General features: G+C 43.5%; 1 protein-coding gene across 2 annotated transcripts in view; it reads left to right on the top strand.

Moving 5' to 3' along the window:
- The window catches only part of il34 (interleukin 34), a 69,801-nt gene that overhangs the window by 40,543 nt on the left and 12,891 nt on the right, over positions 1 to 16,367 (top strand). The window contains exons 3-5 of one of the 2 annotated variants that reach the window (XM_020510467.2): positions 5,516 to 5,616; positions 6,832 to 6,909; positions 14,571 to 14,738. In XM_020510467.2, the coding sequence (XP_020366056.1) occupies positions 5,516 to 5,616; positions 6,832 to 6,909; positions 14,571 to 14,738 (347 nt within the window). The remainder of the gene's footprint in view (positions 1 to 5,515; positions 5,617 to 6,831; positions 6,910 to 14,570; positions 14,739 to 16,367) is intronic. The other variant, XM_048605549.1, reaches the window with a different exon arrangement.

Here is a 16,367-nt window from a genome sequence, read left to right as displayed (position 1 = left end):
CAGTATACTTCCTCTTCCACACTACATCTGAGGAAGGAGCAGAGCTCTGACAGAGAGGAGGTGGTGAGGGGCCAGAATGGTTGTCCTTGAAACATGTTTAAGACTCTAAGTAGCAACCACAGTCAGAAGGCATTGTAGTAACAGGACTGGAGTTTTCGATCCTGTTGGCATTTTAGAAGGCAGGGTGGCTTGTAAAATGCAATGTGTGGCATGCTTGCCTCCTGCCCCTGACCTGACTCCCATTTTACTGAGTGGGTGCTGAAGGCATTAGATGAGTCACCCATTGGGACGCTTAATGGCCACTTAAGTGGTTCATCCTACACCTGGCACTGTTTTACTCAAGGCGAGGGGAGTTCCCTGCCAATTGGGCGGCCTGGCATTTTCCACTGGGTGAGCTAGTGTTGGGCAAGGGAGGGAGCGGGAGCTTCCTTTGTTGGTCATCTAGGCCACATGTCCCCTTTTGACCCTTAGCTCCACCACTCCCCTCCCTGCCATAGCTAACTTGTGCCTTCACCCCTCTCACAGACCCCATGTACTGGGGATTGCCAACCGGCGCCCCAGACACACCTTCAGTATGGGCTCCAGACTGCAATTCCAGCAGTGACCACCACCTGAATGTAGCGCTGTTGTGACTACGGAATCCCCAAACCGGAACTTGAGGGTCTCACCCTGAGCCATTGAGTATCCTACTGAGGGGGGCAGTTTCCTTCCTCTGGGCAGTTTCCAGATTGTCCTATTTGTCAGGGTAGGGGGTGATGTTTTCAGGGAGCACACCATCCCCGAAATCCAATCCCTGAAAACAGGATGTTTGGGCTCAGCTACAGATTATGGGCTCTCCTCTTTCACTGCAAACTCTGTGTCTGGAACCAAAAGCGCTGAGGCACAGCTTTGTAAGACATAAGTCCTGACCACATCTGGACACCAGGCCTTTCCAGAAGTAAATCTCAGCTGCCTGCTCTTTATTGTCCAGCGAGGCACCATTTGGGAGGTGAATAAATTCCATGGCACGTGCTATCGTGTGAAACCAGAGAAAGCTCCTAAAAATACAACTGAGGCCTTCGCTATTGCACTGCCCTCGGGCTGGGTCCAAATTCTTTCCTCTAGTGTGGTCACTGGATTTCTGAGTTGGACTCCCGAACTACAATGACTGTGTTTGAAAAGTATATTATAATTCACAGAAACTATAGCAGGATGGATAAAGATTTGGTACCCTTTCCACACCTGCTTCAGGAAAACTTAATAGGCAGTAGACAGACTGAAGCCTCATCAAATGCCAATGGATACAAAGTTTAAAGAGTCTGGGAAGTCAGCCAAGCTAGACAGAAGAAAAAGAAAAACTCCCATTTATCTCGTCTTTCATGACCTCTGGGCGTCCCCGTGTGTTTTAACAGCCAAGAAAGTACTTTTTTTTTCAGGTCTAGTCACTTTCTCAAATGTAAAAAAACGTGGCAGTCAATTTTACCTAGTAAGGTCCTGGAAGCAGCAGTGTGAAAATGATATTTCTTTAGCTGAGTTTCTGTCAGGTACTGACTATATTTCAGAAGGTCATAGAAATTTACAGCATGGGTGGAGGCCATTTGGCCCATCGTGTTGCACCAGCCGATATGGATCCAGTCTTGCCAGCCTAGTCTCACCTTCATTGTAACACAGGAAGAGGAGAGGGCCTGCTCTATTGATCATCTACCTCAAAGTCATTCTGCACAATCTCTATATCGCGTGATATCATTAATTTCCAGAAATCTGTTGAGTTTTGTCTTGCTCAATGAGTCAGTAATAATAAAAAAAAAGTAATAATAATAATAATAGTCAATAATTCCAGCTCTGGGTCAGTAGTCCTGTAGGTTATGGTTTTTCAAGTGCGTGTCAAGTATTTGTTAACCAAGACATAAGGTTTCTGCCTGTTTCAGACAGTGAGTTCCAGACTTCACACCATCCTCTGGATGAAAATATTTCACCTTGAATGCTGTCTAAACCTCTTGCCTCCTATCCTAAACAGATTAGGCCTTTATTCATTAGAGTTTAGAGGAGTGAACTTCTTATTGAAGCATACTAGATTTTGAGGGGCTTAACAGGGTATACATTGAGATGCTCCCACTGGTTGGAGAATTTTGAACTTGGGGACATAGTTACAGAATCAGGGAGTGCTCTTAAAACTGAGATGTGGAGGAATTTTGTCTTCCAGGGAGTTGTGGAGGCTGGATCACTGAAAGTATTTGAAGAGGAGGTGGATAGATTTTTGAAATGTCAGAGCTAACAGCTATGCTGAGCTAGTATGAAAGAGGAGTTGAGGCCTAGGGCAAATCAGCCATGACATGTTGAATCTGTTGAATAGTAGGGTAGGCTTGAGAGCTACGAAGCATACTCCAGCTCCTATTTCTTACATTCCTATGTTGCATAGTTCCTGGTTGTGACCAAGGGGAATAGGACTTCCTGTCACACAATCTACATCTCTGATAATTTTATTCACTTCATGTCAGCTGCTCCTCAGCGTATGTTACAAGTTCACAAGACAATTGTCTGACTTGTACAGTGACCTTATTGAACTGGGTGTAAGGTAGTCGCCTGCAGGAGCGCACAATTGCAGACATCACATGACTACAGCAAGCTAGGAAGCATATTAGCACAATTTCACAATATACCTCTTGTTGGCACAAAACAAATTTGCATGCACCATCATTTACGATGAGAATTACCCAAGTTATCCACAATGCCAACAACTGTGCTCATCTATGAATAGTGAACAGTTTTGTTAGTTTTTCTAGTTAGAGTTCTCCTTATCAGCTTTTCCTCTAATGGCAGGTTGGAATGATGTGCTCTCTGGATTGTTTACAAATCTTCCCAGCTGATTCTGCTGATTCCCACTATTGCCGGAGACACTTCTTCCCTTTAGTTGTATCCAGTAAGGCAGTCTTTACATTTTGTGAGTTTGGCACAAGTTTCCTTTGTATTCCTGCCAACCTGCTCTAAGTTGTAGACTGAATTGTCAGAGTCTTTGTCCAGTATCTCTCTTGCTCGCGCTTGATTTGTCTGAATCATTGTCTGAAATTCCTGTAGTAATAGTAATTCTGGGTTTTATAGACTTTCTTGTTTTCTTCCCAGTGAAACACGTGTATGTAAAGTATTTAGCTTCATGCAGTTAAAGCACTGTTTACTCCACATTCAATGTGTTTTCTTTTGTTTCTGTGGATACTTGTTCCTTTTCTCCACATTGTTGAGCTTGAAACAGCTTGACTGCTTTTCAACATAATGGATAGGTCTGAGCTGCTGATTAAAATAGGGTTAGGGTTAGAATTAAAATAGTAATAGGTCTGGGTACATTGTCCCTTTCTCCATTTTTGTGCTATTGGTTTATAAGCTCAGAGATTTATACCTTCTTTGAGTGTCAGATTCTCTTCTCCTATTGGTCAATATATCATAGTAGGATCTCTTCAGCCACAATAATTTTGTTTTCAATGAGATTTGCTTTCAAGTGCCCAAATTCAAAGGATTCTGTGAGTTGTGTTAATACGGTCACATAACTATCAATGTGCACTTTTTCACATTTAGCTGTAATATGGAACACAGACTAGTAGTGTGTATCAAATAAAAACCGAAAGAACTGCGGATGCTGTGAATCAGAAACAAAAACAGAAAAGCTCAACAGGTTCGGCAGCATCTGTGAAGAGAAATCAGAGTTAACGTTTCGGGTCTGATGACCTTTCCTCAGAACACTGCTGAGCTTTTCCAGCAACTTCTGTTTCTTGTTTATTCGTGTGTATCATTCAATCTAGGTTCAAAGTTTGCCTTCAAGGCTTTCAAAATTTCTGCTTTTGTGTTCTTCAGAGACACTTAGGATAGAACACTCATTGTAACAGTTGGTGTGCTTCAATCTACCTCTTCATCGCTCTATCTCAGCTCCATTCTAACACCACGCTTTGAGTTCAACTGTCTGGTTTTTACTTTGTCTTTCTTGAACCGCTTGTATGATTGCTGTCTGCTTCCTGCTGAGATCACATAACTATGGCAAGCGAGGGATTACATTAGTACTTTTCCATCCAAATAGCCTGTCTTGTTCCAAAGTAAATAAACCTGGTGTATGGCTAATTTTTGAATAGCCAATAAACTTTTAGCAATTATTTCCATCATTGATTTCTGAAGGAATTTCTAAAATGACTGTAAAATAATCAGGTCAAAACCAGCACAAAGTTATAATACTGATATGTCAGCAAAAAAAAGCACATGTTTTAGAATAAGGAACACATTTAAATCAAATAAATTAATAATCCATGTCACAAAACCACTTCACAAGGACCGAGCAGAGTGTTCTGGCCACAGGCTTTTCAGCAAAGATTCTGAATGGGATTAAGTGATTTGGAAAAGATCAAACAAACTTCAAGAGGTTGTTAAGTCTTGTGGACTTTTCTTCCGTTCAAAGGACTCCGCTATTTTTTCTACTGTGATGGTCATCTTGCATTTCAAAGCCTAATGTTGTGGATATACCATCCGCTGCCATCTCCGAACCATCAAATCTTGGGACAGCTCTTTAGGAAAGAGTAGGGGTGACTTCCAACAAGCCTGATTCTGGTTGGCCCCAGCAACCCCCAGAACCAAGGTAGCAGGTGGCTTTCTGGGTCAGTAACTAAGAAACTGGCCTAGACCTCCAGCACTAATTGGACATACTCCTAAAAGTTTAATTCATCACATGGCCTGCATCCAACTGACTCATGCAATCAAATAACCTTTCACCGATGTCCAATAATTTAGCAACTAAACGTTCACAAAAACTGAAAAAAAAAACACATCATTTTCCTTTTCTGGGCCTTTGATTTCACTCCTGGAGTTGTTTGCTGCAGTGTCTGTGAAATGTCTCTTAAATTCCTGCTGCCTCTGGGATACTTACAATGGAGACATTCAGCTTGTGGCTTTTTTTCATTAATTCACAGGATTTATTTCTAGCATTTATTGTCAATATCTAGTTCCCTATAAGAGGCTGGTGGTGAGCAGCCTTCTTAAACTGCTATTAGGAAGGGAGTTCCAGCACTTTGACTCAGTGACACTGAAGGAACAATGTGATAGTTCCATGTCTGGATGTGGAGTGGTTTGGAGGGGGACTTGTAGGTTACTATGCTGCCAAGTATCTGCTGCCCTTGTCCTTCTAGATGGTAGTGGTCTGAAACTTTGAAGGTGCTACCAGAGGTGGTTTGGTGAGTTGCAGTAGTGCATCTTATAGACAGTACACATGCCTTCACCTTGCAGTAGTGATGGAACATTGCAGCAGACGTAGGACAGAAATGTTCTCATGGGACCAAGATGATCTATTGGAATGGCAGGGGAGAAACATTGATTATTCAAACTACAACCAGATGTCACAATGAGTGAGCCAGAAGAAGGGCTGGGATCTGTCAGGTTAAAACAGTGCTTGGTGTCTCAGTTAATTGGTTTGGAGTATTTGTGTCAGTTTGATGACAATTGTTTGATGCTGGCTTTCCACAGAATTTGGGTAATTGCTCAATATTTTTCACTTCCTTTCCTGCAGATTTCATTCTACTTGGAGTTTTTGCTGTTGTGAGCTCACAGTGTGTCCATTTGTTGGAGTTACATAGTGAACTACAGTACAGTCTGCGGGTCAGATACATGGTAAGTGGTGCTTTGCAACTTACATGCACGTAATTGAAGCCCCCATCAACATTTTAGACTTGGAATCCTCCAGCTGGGGAAATGGTCACATTCACGGGCCTCCCATAGAATTACATACCCTTTCCCCAAACACCTTCCTGATCTTATGTTCTTATCCCCTGATGACATTTACTGCTGGGGTTATGGTTCTGTCGTTTCCGGCAGCTTTTTCAGACCTAACGTGGTGTCCATCTTTATCTCGTGTCAGTGGGCCATTTAAGGGTGAAGGGGGACATTAAACTCAAACTTAGCCCTGAACTGCCGATGTCTGGATAAGTGGATTTTCCAGCTAAGGTGTGGTTGTGGTGGTGGAGGAGGAGAGTACAAAGGCTACTTCATTCCTTATCCAGTCTGACCAGTGAGGGTGAGAGTGAAGGGAAGAGTTTACTCAATGCCAATTAACGCTTGCCAGCGACCTCACAATTCAAAAGCAGACTTATTTCTTCAGGCCAGCATCAGCCCTTCTCACAAAGAGGTGAGAAGCTCATGAATCCCCATCTCCTGGTCCTTTGCAGAGAGGCAAGTTATGCATGGATATAAATTGGCTGTTTGAAATTCTGTAGATTTGGAATCCGTCTTGAAGCCTGGATTATTAGGAATTCCCGGATCTTTGACGAGGAGCACAGCTCCCAGACCCCATGTTCCATCTTGTCTGGGCATATGTGGACATTGGTCTGGAGCAACCAAGGAGCCTCCTTTTCCAATCGAGTACCTAGTTTGAAAATGGAGGTGCTTAGAATCCCTACAGTGTGGAAACAGGCCCTTCGGCCCAGCAAGTCCACACCGACTCTCATAGCATCCCACCCAGACCATCCCCCTATAACCCACCTAATCTACACATCACTGAACACTACAGGCAATTTAGCATGGCCAATCCACCTAGCCTGCACATCTTTGGACTGTGGGAGGAAACCGGAGCACCTGGAGGAAACACACGCAGACACAGGGAGAATGTGCAAACTCCACACAGACAGTCGCCCAAGGGTGGAATTGAACCCAGGTCCCTGGTGCTGTGAGGCAGCAGTGCTAACCACTGAGCCACTGTGCCGCCCCAATAGGTTGCACTAAGGTGAAAGATCTAGGTCTTGGGGTATAGGCTGCAGTGGATGGAAGAATGCAGGAACACAATTGAGTACTTGCACGAAGGTTTAATGGTCAGTTCTGTTTTATTTACAGAAGGATTACTTTCCAGTTAACTACGCTGTGAAGGTTCACTATGAAGATATTTATAGAACAATAAATGTTACTCGCATGGTAGGTTTGAATGTAGCAAGTTCTTTTCTTTTCAGTCTTCAGATTTGTTCATGGGATGTGGATGTTGCTGGCTAGGCCAGCATTTATTACCCAACCTACATTAGCCAGAAGGCAAATAAAGGTCAATCATGTTCCTGTGGGTCTGGAGTCACATGTAAACCAGAACTGATTACCTAAATATCATTAGTAAACCAGGTAGATTTCTGACGACTATTAACAGTATTTCATGATCACCATTAGACTAGCTTTTTACTGAATTGAAATTTCCCCATCTGCCGTGGTGGCATTTGAACCCATAGCCTGGTGTTATGGGTTACGAGTCAAGTGACCCTACATCCACACCACTGCCTCTTCCAAAGCCACGGTCTCCTTGTGACATCCCTGCTTTGCCATGTTCCTGAATAGTTCCCAATGGTACACAGTGGTGACATTTCCCGTATCTGCCTTTACCAACTAACCATCCCTCTTTCCTCTCTGCCCCTTATACCACCAAGCCATTATTTCCTGCAGACCATTACTGAGAGCAGTTTACTCAATGCGTTTCTTGTTCTATGGCACAGAACGTATGAGGAGATGATGATGTGATGGTAATGACACTGAACTGTAATAATCCAGAGGCCCAGACCAGAGCTCCAGGATGTGTGTTCAAATCCAATGGAATTTAAATTCAGCTTTTAAAGAATCTGGAATTGAAAGCTAGTCTCAGTGATGCTGACCGGGAAACTATCATTGTTTGCTGTAAAATACCCATCTGGTTCATTCATGTCCTTTAGGGGAGGAAATCTGCTGGCATACGTTTGACTCCAGACTCCCAACTATTGGAAGTCACTCAGTTTAAGGACAATTAAGGATGGGCAACAATTGCTAGCCTTGTAACCCTCCTATTTTACTTCCAGGTTTGACCATACAGATGCATTTTGAGTTGGCCATCTGAATTCTGCTCTCCATAAACTAGTGGTGATCCAGAACTCTGCTGCCTGAGTCCCTTTGTTTCCTCAACCATGGAGACAGTTGCCCCCAGTTCCATTAATCTATCATCCTTGTGCTCACTAACCTACACAGGCCCCGATTTTAAACAATGCCTCAATTTTAAAAGTCCATGTTTTGGGTATTACCCTTCCACAGGACTGGATGTAGGGGTAGGGAGTGCTGCAGAGTTGACTTCTCCTTTCCTTCAGATGCTGCCTGGCTTGCTGTCTTCTTCCAGCCTACGCTGGAAGTTTGTCTACTTTGGATGCTAGCATCTGAGATTTTTTTGTCTCTACCCTATAAAATTCCATGCTTGTTTCCAAATTTCTCCACACCCTTGCCCCTCTTTGTGTCTGTAAACTCCTTCAGCCTTACAGCCCTCTGATATCCTCTAATTCTGGCCTTTTGGGCATCCTTGATGTTGTGGGGTCCACAGAATGGAAAATAACTAATGTACCTCCTTCATTCAAAAAAGGAGGAGAGAGAAAGCAGGGAACTACAGACCAGTTAGCTTAACATCGGTCATAGGGAAAATATTATAAGTTATTATTAAAGATGTTATAACAGAGCACTTGGATAAGTTCAAGGTTATCAGGCTGAGCCAACATAATTTTGTGAAAGGGAAATCGTATCTAACTAATTTATTAGAGCTCTTTGAAGAAGTAGCTTGTGCTGTAGCTAAAGAGGAACTAGTGGATGTATTGAACTTAGATTTCCAGAAGGCATTTGATAGGTACCATGCTAAAGGTTATTGTGGAAAGTAAAAGCTTATAATGTAGGCACAACATTTGGCATGAGTAGAAGATTCGCAGCCTGACAGGAAGCAGAGAATAGGAATAACTGGGTCTTTTTCAGACTGGTAGAGTGTCTCGAGTGGTGTGCCAAAGGCTCAGTGGTTTGGGCTGCAATCTTTTATAATTGATATAAATGATTGGAATGAAGGGACCAAAGTACAGAAGCTCAATTTGCTGATGACAGAAAGATTGGCAGGAAAGTGAGTTGTGAAGAGGACATAAGGAACCTGCAAAGGGTAGGTGAGTGGGCAAAGATCGAGCAAAAACATATTATCAAAATGGTGAGAGGATTGCAGAGCTGTGATGCAGAGAGATCTGGGTGTCCTAATGCTGGTATCGCAGAAGGCTAGTATACAGGCACACCAAGTCATCAGGAAAGCCAATAGAATGTAATGTTTTATCACAAGTGGAATTGAACGCAAGAGTAGGGAGGTTATACTTCAATTATACAGGGCATTGTTGAGACTGCATCTGGAGTATTGTGTACAGTATTGGTCCCCGTAGTTACAAAAGAAATGTTGATGCATTGGAAGCAGTTCACCAAAAATTTACTAGACTAATTCCTGGAATGAGCAGATTGCCTTATGAGGAAAGGCTAGACAGGGCTAGGCCTGATCCTCTGGGGTTTAAAAGCATTAGAGGTGACTTAATTGAAACATGAGGGGACTGACTGGGTGGATGTGAAAAGGATGCTTCTTCTTGTGGGAGAATCTAGAACTAGGGGTTACAATTTGATATGAAAGGATCACCCAAACAAGTAAGAGATGAGGAAGTATTTTTTTCTCTGAGGGTTTTGAGTCTTTGGAATTCCCTTTCTCAAAAAGCAAAATCTTTAAATATTTTTAAGGCAGAGGTGGATAAATTCTTGATGACCAAGGGGATGAAAGATTTATCAGGGATATGCAGGAATGTAGAGTTGAGGTTAAAATCAGATTAGCCGTGAAGTTATTGAATGGTGCTGCAGGCTCGAAAGGCAGAATGGCCTATTCCCACTCATCAACCCTGTGACTCACCAACCCTCCCACTGGCTGACCCCTTCCTGTGGACAACCTCTCCGGTTCACTGACCCTGCCGTTTGCTGACCTTCCCGATCACCATCTCTCTTTCTCTCACCATTTCCCTTTTCCTCTCCCTTGATGTAACCCCCATGGCAAGAGGCAGGAAGCAGCTGAAAGCCACGAGCTGGAGAGGCACTTGGGGGCTGGGGGAGTGTGGGGGAAGGGGGGTGTTGGGGCCTAGTGTGGGAAGGCCAATTTGGGAGGGTCTGCAAGCAAGAGGGTCAGTCCGTGGGGTGGTTAATGAATGGAAGAAGTTCCAATTCGGTCACAGAGCCCTTCATCACACCCAGCTTTTCTCTCCCCATACCAGATTGTGTGTCTCTTTGTCTCAGTTTGTGTCTCTCTCCCTGTGCTAGCACATGTGTGTGTGTCTCTCTCTCTCTCTCTCCCTGTCCCGGTTTGTATGTTTTTCTCTCTCAGGGCCGAGAGTTTCCAAGAGATCTGAACTGGCCGTGAAATTGTTGTTCTCACCCTGGATAATGATTGGGGAAGCAAATGGGTATTAGGCAATGTGGTTTGGGGACCGGTCACAATAGCTGCTTTACTGTGTACATGGGCAGAGGGACTGTTTCTCCTCAGTTGTCAGTGGAAGTGCTTGTGAGTACAGACTGTTTATTACTGCGGGGGAGGTGTTGAGGGGAGTATTGGGGACTGTTCCCTTCAACCTCTCACAAAGCTCTTTCAGACAATAACGATTTGCTGCGTGTGAACGAGTTCCCATCTCAATGTTTGGCAATGAATTTGTTAAATGGGAGGGGAGCTGGGTGGGTGGCCAGTAATCTATGACAGGCAAATCTATCAAAATAAGACATTTGTGGGGAGAAAAAAATAGCCTTGACTTTGCATAATTAATACCAAAGAATGCAACCAGTGCTGGAAATGGGGTGACATTTTATACTGAAGAGGTCAGCAAAGTGACACAGAGACTGTTCACAGATGTATTATGGCTTAGTTTTTATATTCCCTCTGCCCAAGTTAAAAGGAAAAATATTTCTTTTTGAAATAAAGCCTTAACTACAAATTCTTCTGCACAATTGTCTGTAGTGACATTGTAAATCAGTAGGATGTTACTGGACAAGTAATCTAGAGGCCTAAATTAATGTTCCAGAGTCATGAGATCAACTTCCACTGTGGCAACTGGGGGATTTTAAATTCAGTTGGGATTAACAAACTGGCATCTGTAATAATGATCATGAAACTACATGGCTATTGCAAAAGCCCATCGAGTTCCCCAATGTTCTTTAAGGAAGGAAATCTGCCACCTCTATCCAGTCTGGCCAACATGTGACTCCAGACCACAGCAATGTGGTTGACTCTTAACGCCCTCTGAAATGCTGAACAAGCCACTCAGTTGTATCAAACCACGAAAGAGAAAAGTATTGTGGGTGCACCTACAGCATAGCTGATTAAGAAGGCACTCCACCAACATTTTTTCAACAACAGTTGTTTTTTGTCTTTATTCTTTCATGTGATGTGGATGACTTTGGCTAGGCCAGCATTTATTGCTCATCCCTAATTCCCCAGAATGCAGTTAAGCATCAATCACATTGGAGTCACATGTAGGCCAGACCAGGTATGCATAGCAGATTTCTTTCCCTAAAGGACATTAGTCAACCAGATGGGTTATAATGACAATCGACATGGCTGCAATTAGGTCCGACATTTTGTTTAAAGGTAGATTTTTATTGTATTCAAATTCCACCATCTGAAATTTGATTTGAAACCATGTCTCCGGCACATTAGTCTGGGCTTCTTGATTAATTGTCCAGTGATATTACAATTACACCACCACCTCCTCTAATGTCCTTCAGGGAAGGAAATATGCTACCTTGATCTGGTCTGGCCTACATGTGACTCCAGACCCGCAGCAATGTGGGTGACTCGCTACTGCCCTCTGAAATGGCCTAAGCAAGCCACTCATTTCTATCCATTGCTACAAAGTCTAAACAAAGAAATGAAACTGGAGGGACCACCTGGCATCGACCTAGGAACGGGAAAAGACAACAGCAGAAACAGCTCTGTTGACCCTGCAAAGTCCTGCTCACTAACATCTGGGGGCTAGTGCCAAAATTGGGAGAACTGTCTCACAGACTAGTCAAGCAATAGCCTGACGTTGTCTGTCAGGTATTGACTATGAATATGACAATGTCCAAGACACCACCATCACTATCCCTGTATGTGTCCTCTCCCACTGGTACAGCAGACCCAGCAGAGGTGGCAGTATAGTGGTATACTATTGGGAGGGAGTTGCTCTGGGAGTCTTCAACATTAACTCTGGACCCCATGAAGTCTCAATGCAGCCTGCTTGATTGGCACCACATTCACAAGCATCCACTCCCTCCACCAACCAATGCTCAGTAGCAGCAGTGTGTACTATCTACAAGATGCACTGCAGTAATTCACCACAGATCCTTAGACAGCACCTTCCAAACCCATGATCACTTCCACTTAGAAGGACAAGGGTATCGAATAAAGTGGAATACCGCCACCTGCAAGTTCCCCTCCAAGCCACTCACCATTCTGACTTGGAAATATATTATCTTCCTTCAGTGTCAAAAATCATGGAACTCCCTCCTTAAAGGCATTGTGGGTCACCTACAGCACATGGACTACAGCGGTTCAAGATCAGCTCACCACCACTTTCTCAAGGGCAACTGGGAACGGGCAATAAATGCTGGCCCTGCCAGTGACACCCACGTCTCATGAAAGACTATTTAAAAAATTGTCAATAAATTCTGGACTAGGCAATGATGTTTATATGCTGAAAATAAATATTAACTAAGGGTGCTTGGTTTGCTCTTTTAGACTTCCAATTAATTTATTTGCAGTTGCTGTATGTTAGAGCAGAAATGGTCACCAAGACCTGGTGTGGTGACTTCATAGTTTAACACCCTCTTTTGGTTTCATACTCTAGATGCAGGCAGGGTTGGGGCATCAGTAAATCTGTCCTTAGCAAACTCCGGGATTTGAAATGATTCAGTGGCTTGTCCCGTTCACAACACTGGGCACTCCGAAACCTTAATCGGGGCTTTGGTCTTGGAGCTCTGCCACCTGAAGTGTCACTGAGTCCCTTGCAGAATAATCTACCTACCCCCCAACCTGGCGGAGGCTGTGATGGAGCGGGAGCACCCGAGCTCAGATCACGAAGGTTAGAGGACAGCTCTCCATTGCTCACTGTTACTTTCAACTTGTAGAACTACCTGGAGCTGTCAGACTGTCAGACTGACACCCCTCCCCACACCCGTGGGGCAGGCAAGTGAGGAGAGCATTCCCAATGTGCGCCCACACCAACCACTCACACTGACCACTGGCATCTTGCCGGGACCTGATGTTCCCTGGCTGGAATGATCATAGCATGTGTGAAGGACTTCCACACTGTAACTGCCATGGCAACAATCACTGTAGAATGTAATCAATGTCTGAAGCACTCTGAGTGGTTTTGACATGATGTGATAGAAGTATAAGCATTAGAAATTGATCCTTCACGGCCAGAGTCTCCACTTTTAAGGCAATAACTTATCGGGAGTTAGACTGCCTAGGCTGTTGGATTACTTCATCGTTGGAAACACATGAAATATGATGTAATTTTGGGGAGGAGCAAGGTTGATTGAATCCATTGGAATTTCTCCAGTCAGGCCCTGCAATATGGCACACCACTGAAACAAGGGAATAGTAACTTCATCCTGGCTGTCAGAGCTGATAAACTTAGTGTGTAGGCTTTGAATCCGTGCTGTTTAAGCTGGCCGCTCTTCGATTCTAAACAGTGCTTCAATTAAAGGATTCCTCCTTTTGCTCCCTTCACACTCATTCTTTTTTCCACCCTGGGGAACAGCGGAAGGTTTTTCAATTTGGTTCCCGTCTTTCTGCCTGACATGAACACTCCTATTGTTAACAAGTCCCTGGAGCAGGGTCTTGAACCTGGAATTGCTGACTCAGAGGCAGGGACACCACATCCTGGGCCCCATGACTTCCCGCTTATCCTTAATTTGTATTGTACAGGCAAGGAATGAGGTACATTTGTTCGTCCCACAACTTGGAATTTTGGTTGCAAAGTCTTCATTTGACTGAAATTTTCCAGTAAAATTTAAGGTGTTTTCCCGATTTTGTAATATGAACATGAGCAATCCAGGCCTTTCTTCCTGCCTGAGGGTTGTTTTATGAGGACGGATAGTTGAGACTTGTGGATTGAGGACTGTGTTGTATGAAACATAATGTACGAGGTTAGGAGCTGAAAGGGTTGGCTGACATGATAAGGTAAATTCCGTCCATTAAGATATAACGGACTGTTCCAGTTAGGAGCTAACCAGTGTTGAGTTCTGTTTGTTACCAATGCTGTGTGAGAATGTTTTAGTAGCTGTCTTGTGATCTGACTCTTAAGTTGAGCCTGATATCTCAAGAGACTATCATGTATCTCAGATGTAATGTAACCTCCTATTAAAACTTACTATTCAGTAAATACTATTAAGTAATATATAACGAACGGGACCTGTTTAAATAAGATCAAGTCTACCTTCTGCCAAAGACATTGTGTGGGCATCCTCCCTCACATGGTATCAGTAATCTAGACTAATTCCAACAAGGAGATGTGAATCTACCCAAGACATCCTGGTGTTTCAAGCAGATACCAGAGACAGGAGGACCTGTAAGTTTTGCTTTAAGCTCCCAGAAGCGTTAGGTTGTCCCAAACCCTGCATTTGCTCTGTCAAACACAAAACATCCCAAGAAACTACTTAAGTTTAGTTGTGTGAGATTGTTCAGCAATGAGGGTGAATAAGAAGGTTGACGCTGATACTATCCATTTAGCTCCAACATAATGTCTTTCTTCTTTCACTCGACACAGCAAAAAAGAAGTTTTACTGAAATAGACCTGAAATTGTTATGGGTTTATATCAATTCTCAAGTCCTGGAGACAGTCCTCGAAGTCCTCCCAAAAAGGCACCCGTCCAGAGCTTACGTGGAGGGCATCTCCACTCTCTTTAGTTATTTGAGGATGGATATGGAAGAAATGGTAAGTCCCACCTGGAATGTAAAGGGGTTTCCTCTGATAAGCTGCAAAATTGGAACAAAAACAGCGAAACTGTTCTTGCAGAAAGGGAGCAGCGTTTCATACCCTCTGTCCAAACCTCTGCTGCACATCTCCCAACTTGCACCAAGTCCACCTGACCCATTGCCCTCGTGGTCTGGCGATGCCTCAAATTTAATATATTTATCCTCGTATATGTCACCCTTTCTGTGGCCTTGTTGTAATCTTGTCCAGGCCAGCCACAACTCTCTGAAATCTCTGCAATCCTCCAATTCTGGCCTCTCACCTCTTTCCAGTTTTAATCGCTGCGCTATTGGCAGCCTTGCCTTAAGATTCCCAGTCCCTATGCTCTGAAGTTTTCTCCTTAAACTACTCCCCATCTCCACCTCTCGTCTCCTTTCAGATGCCTCTTAATCTTGCTTTGATCATCTAAGATCTCCTAGGGCTGCTTAGTGTCCCAGGTATTGTGAGAATGCACCAGTGAAGCACCATGGCATGATATACTACATTAAGGGCGCTGTGTGAGTGCCAGTTGCTGTATAATGCAGATTGGAAGTCAAATGAAAAGAAAGTGAATGTTACCATAGTTCCACAGGCCAAGAGTCACCTGACCTCAGATGAGGGCAAAGTCGAGGGAATGGTGACCTTAGCTAGTACACAAATTGAACCTGCATTGATGGTGTCACTCTTTACTGCAACCAAATCGTCCAGTCAGTTGAGCTATCTGGCGCTAAGGAAATCAAGCTTTATGCAGTAAAGGCAGGGAAGTTGAATTGAGGACTTTCAGATCCGCCATGATCTCAAAGAATGGCAGCACGGACTCAATAGACCAAATGACCTACTTCTGCATTTAACTGGGGTATTGAGAAGGCAGGATATTTCATGGGAGGGTTTTATTGAAATGGAAAATACATAAGGTGGCACATGTGTTAATGGAAACCTTGGAGATCACGAGGGAATATGTATTAGGAAAGGAAATTAATGCATGTGTGAAAATTCTCAATATGGTTTGGATTATGGTAGATTAAATATTACAAAATAGTAACTAGGAGTTGAAGCTCTTCATCTTGCACTCATCAGGACTAGGATGGAAGAAAAAAACTTGAGGAAAAGGACACCAATTTACACAGCTTGTTAAAGTGATGATTGTTTGGGCCATGGTTGGTCTGGAGCTGCAGCAGGAACTGTTAATCTTAGCTCTCAGACCAGGCAGGCAGACTCTGATTGGTCAAAATGTTGCCAGGGGAATGCAACAGGGATTGGCAGTATCCATGACCCCGTCATTCTCCAAGTGTAAAGGTACAATGTGTACGTGAGTTTCTTTTGGTTATATAAAACAAAGTCTTATTGTTAATGTATATACCTTTATGTGTAAAGACTGAAATTATATTTTATACATTATACATAAATATTGATATCTGTGTTCATGCAGACATTGTCCAGTACATTGTCACAAAAAAACTACTGCTCTAAATCTGTATCGGAGATAGTAGGAACTGCAGATACTGGAGAATCTGAGATAACAAGGTGTAGAGCTGGATGAACATAGCAGGCCAAGCAGTATCAGAGGAGCAGGAAGGTTGACGTTTCGGGCCTAGACCCTTCTTCAGAAGG

The sequence above is a fragment of the Rhincodon typus genome, chromosome 15 (genome assembly GCF_021869965.1).
Source record: "Rhincodon typus isolate 14 chromosome 15, sRhiTyp1.1, whole genome shotgun sequence".
NCBI classification, from domain to species: domain Eukaryota; kingdom Metazoa; phylum Chordata; class Chondrichthyes; order Orectolobiformes; family Rhincodontidae; genus Rhincodon; species Rhincodon typus.
Note: the sequence above shows the minus strand (reverse complement) of the source record. Positions and strands in the feature narration are given on the sequence as shown.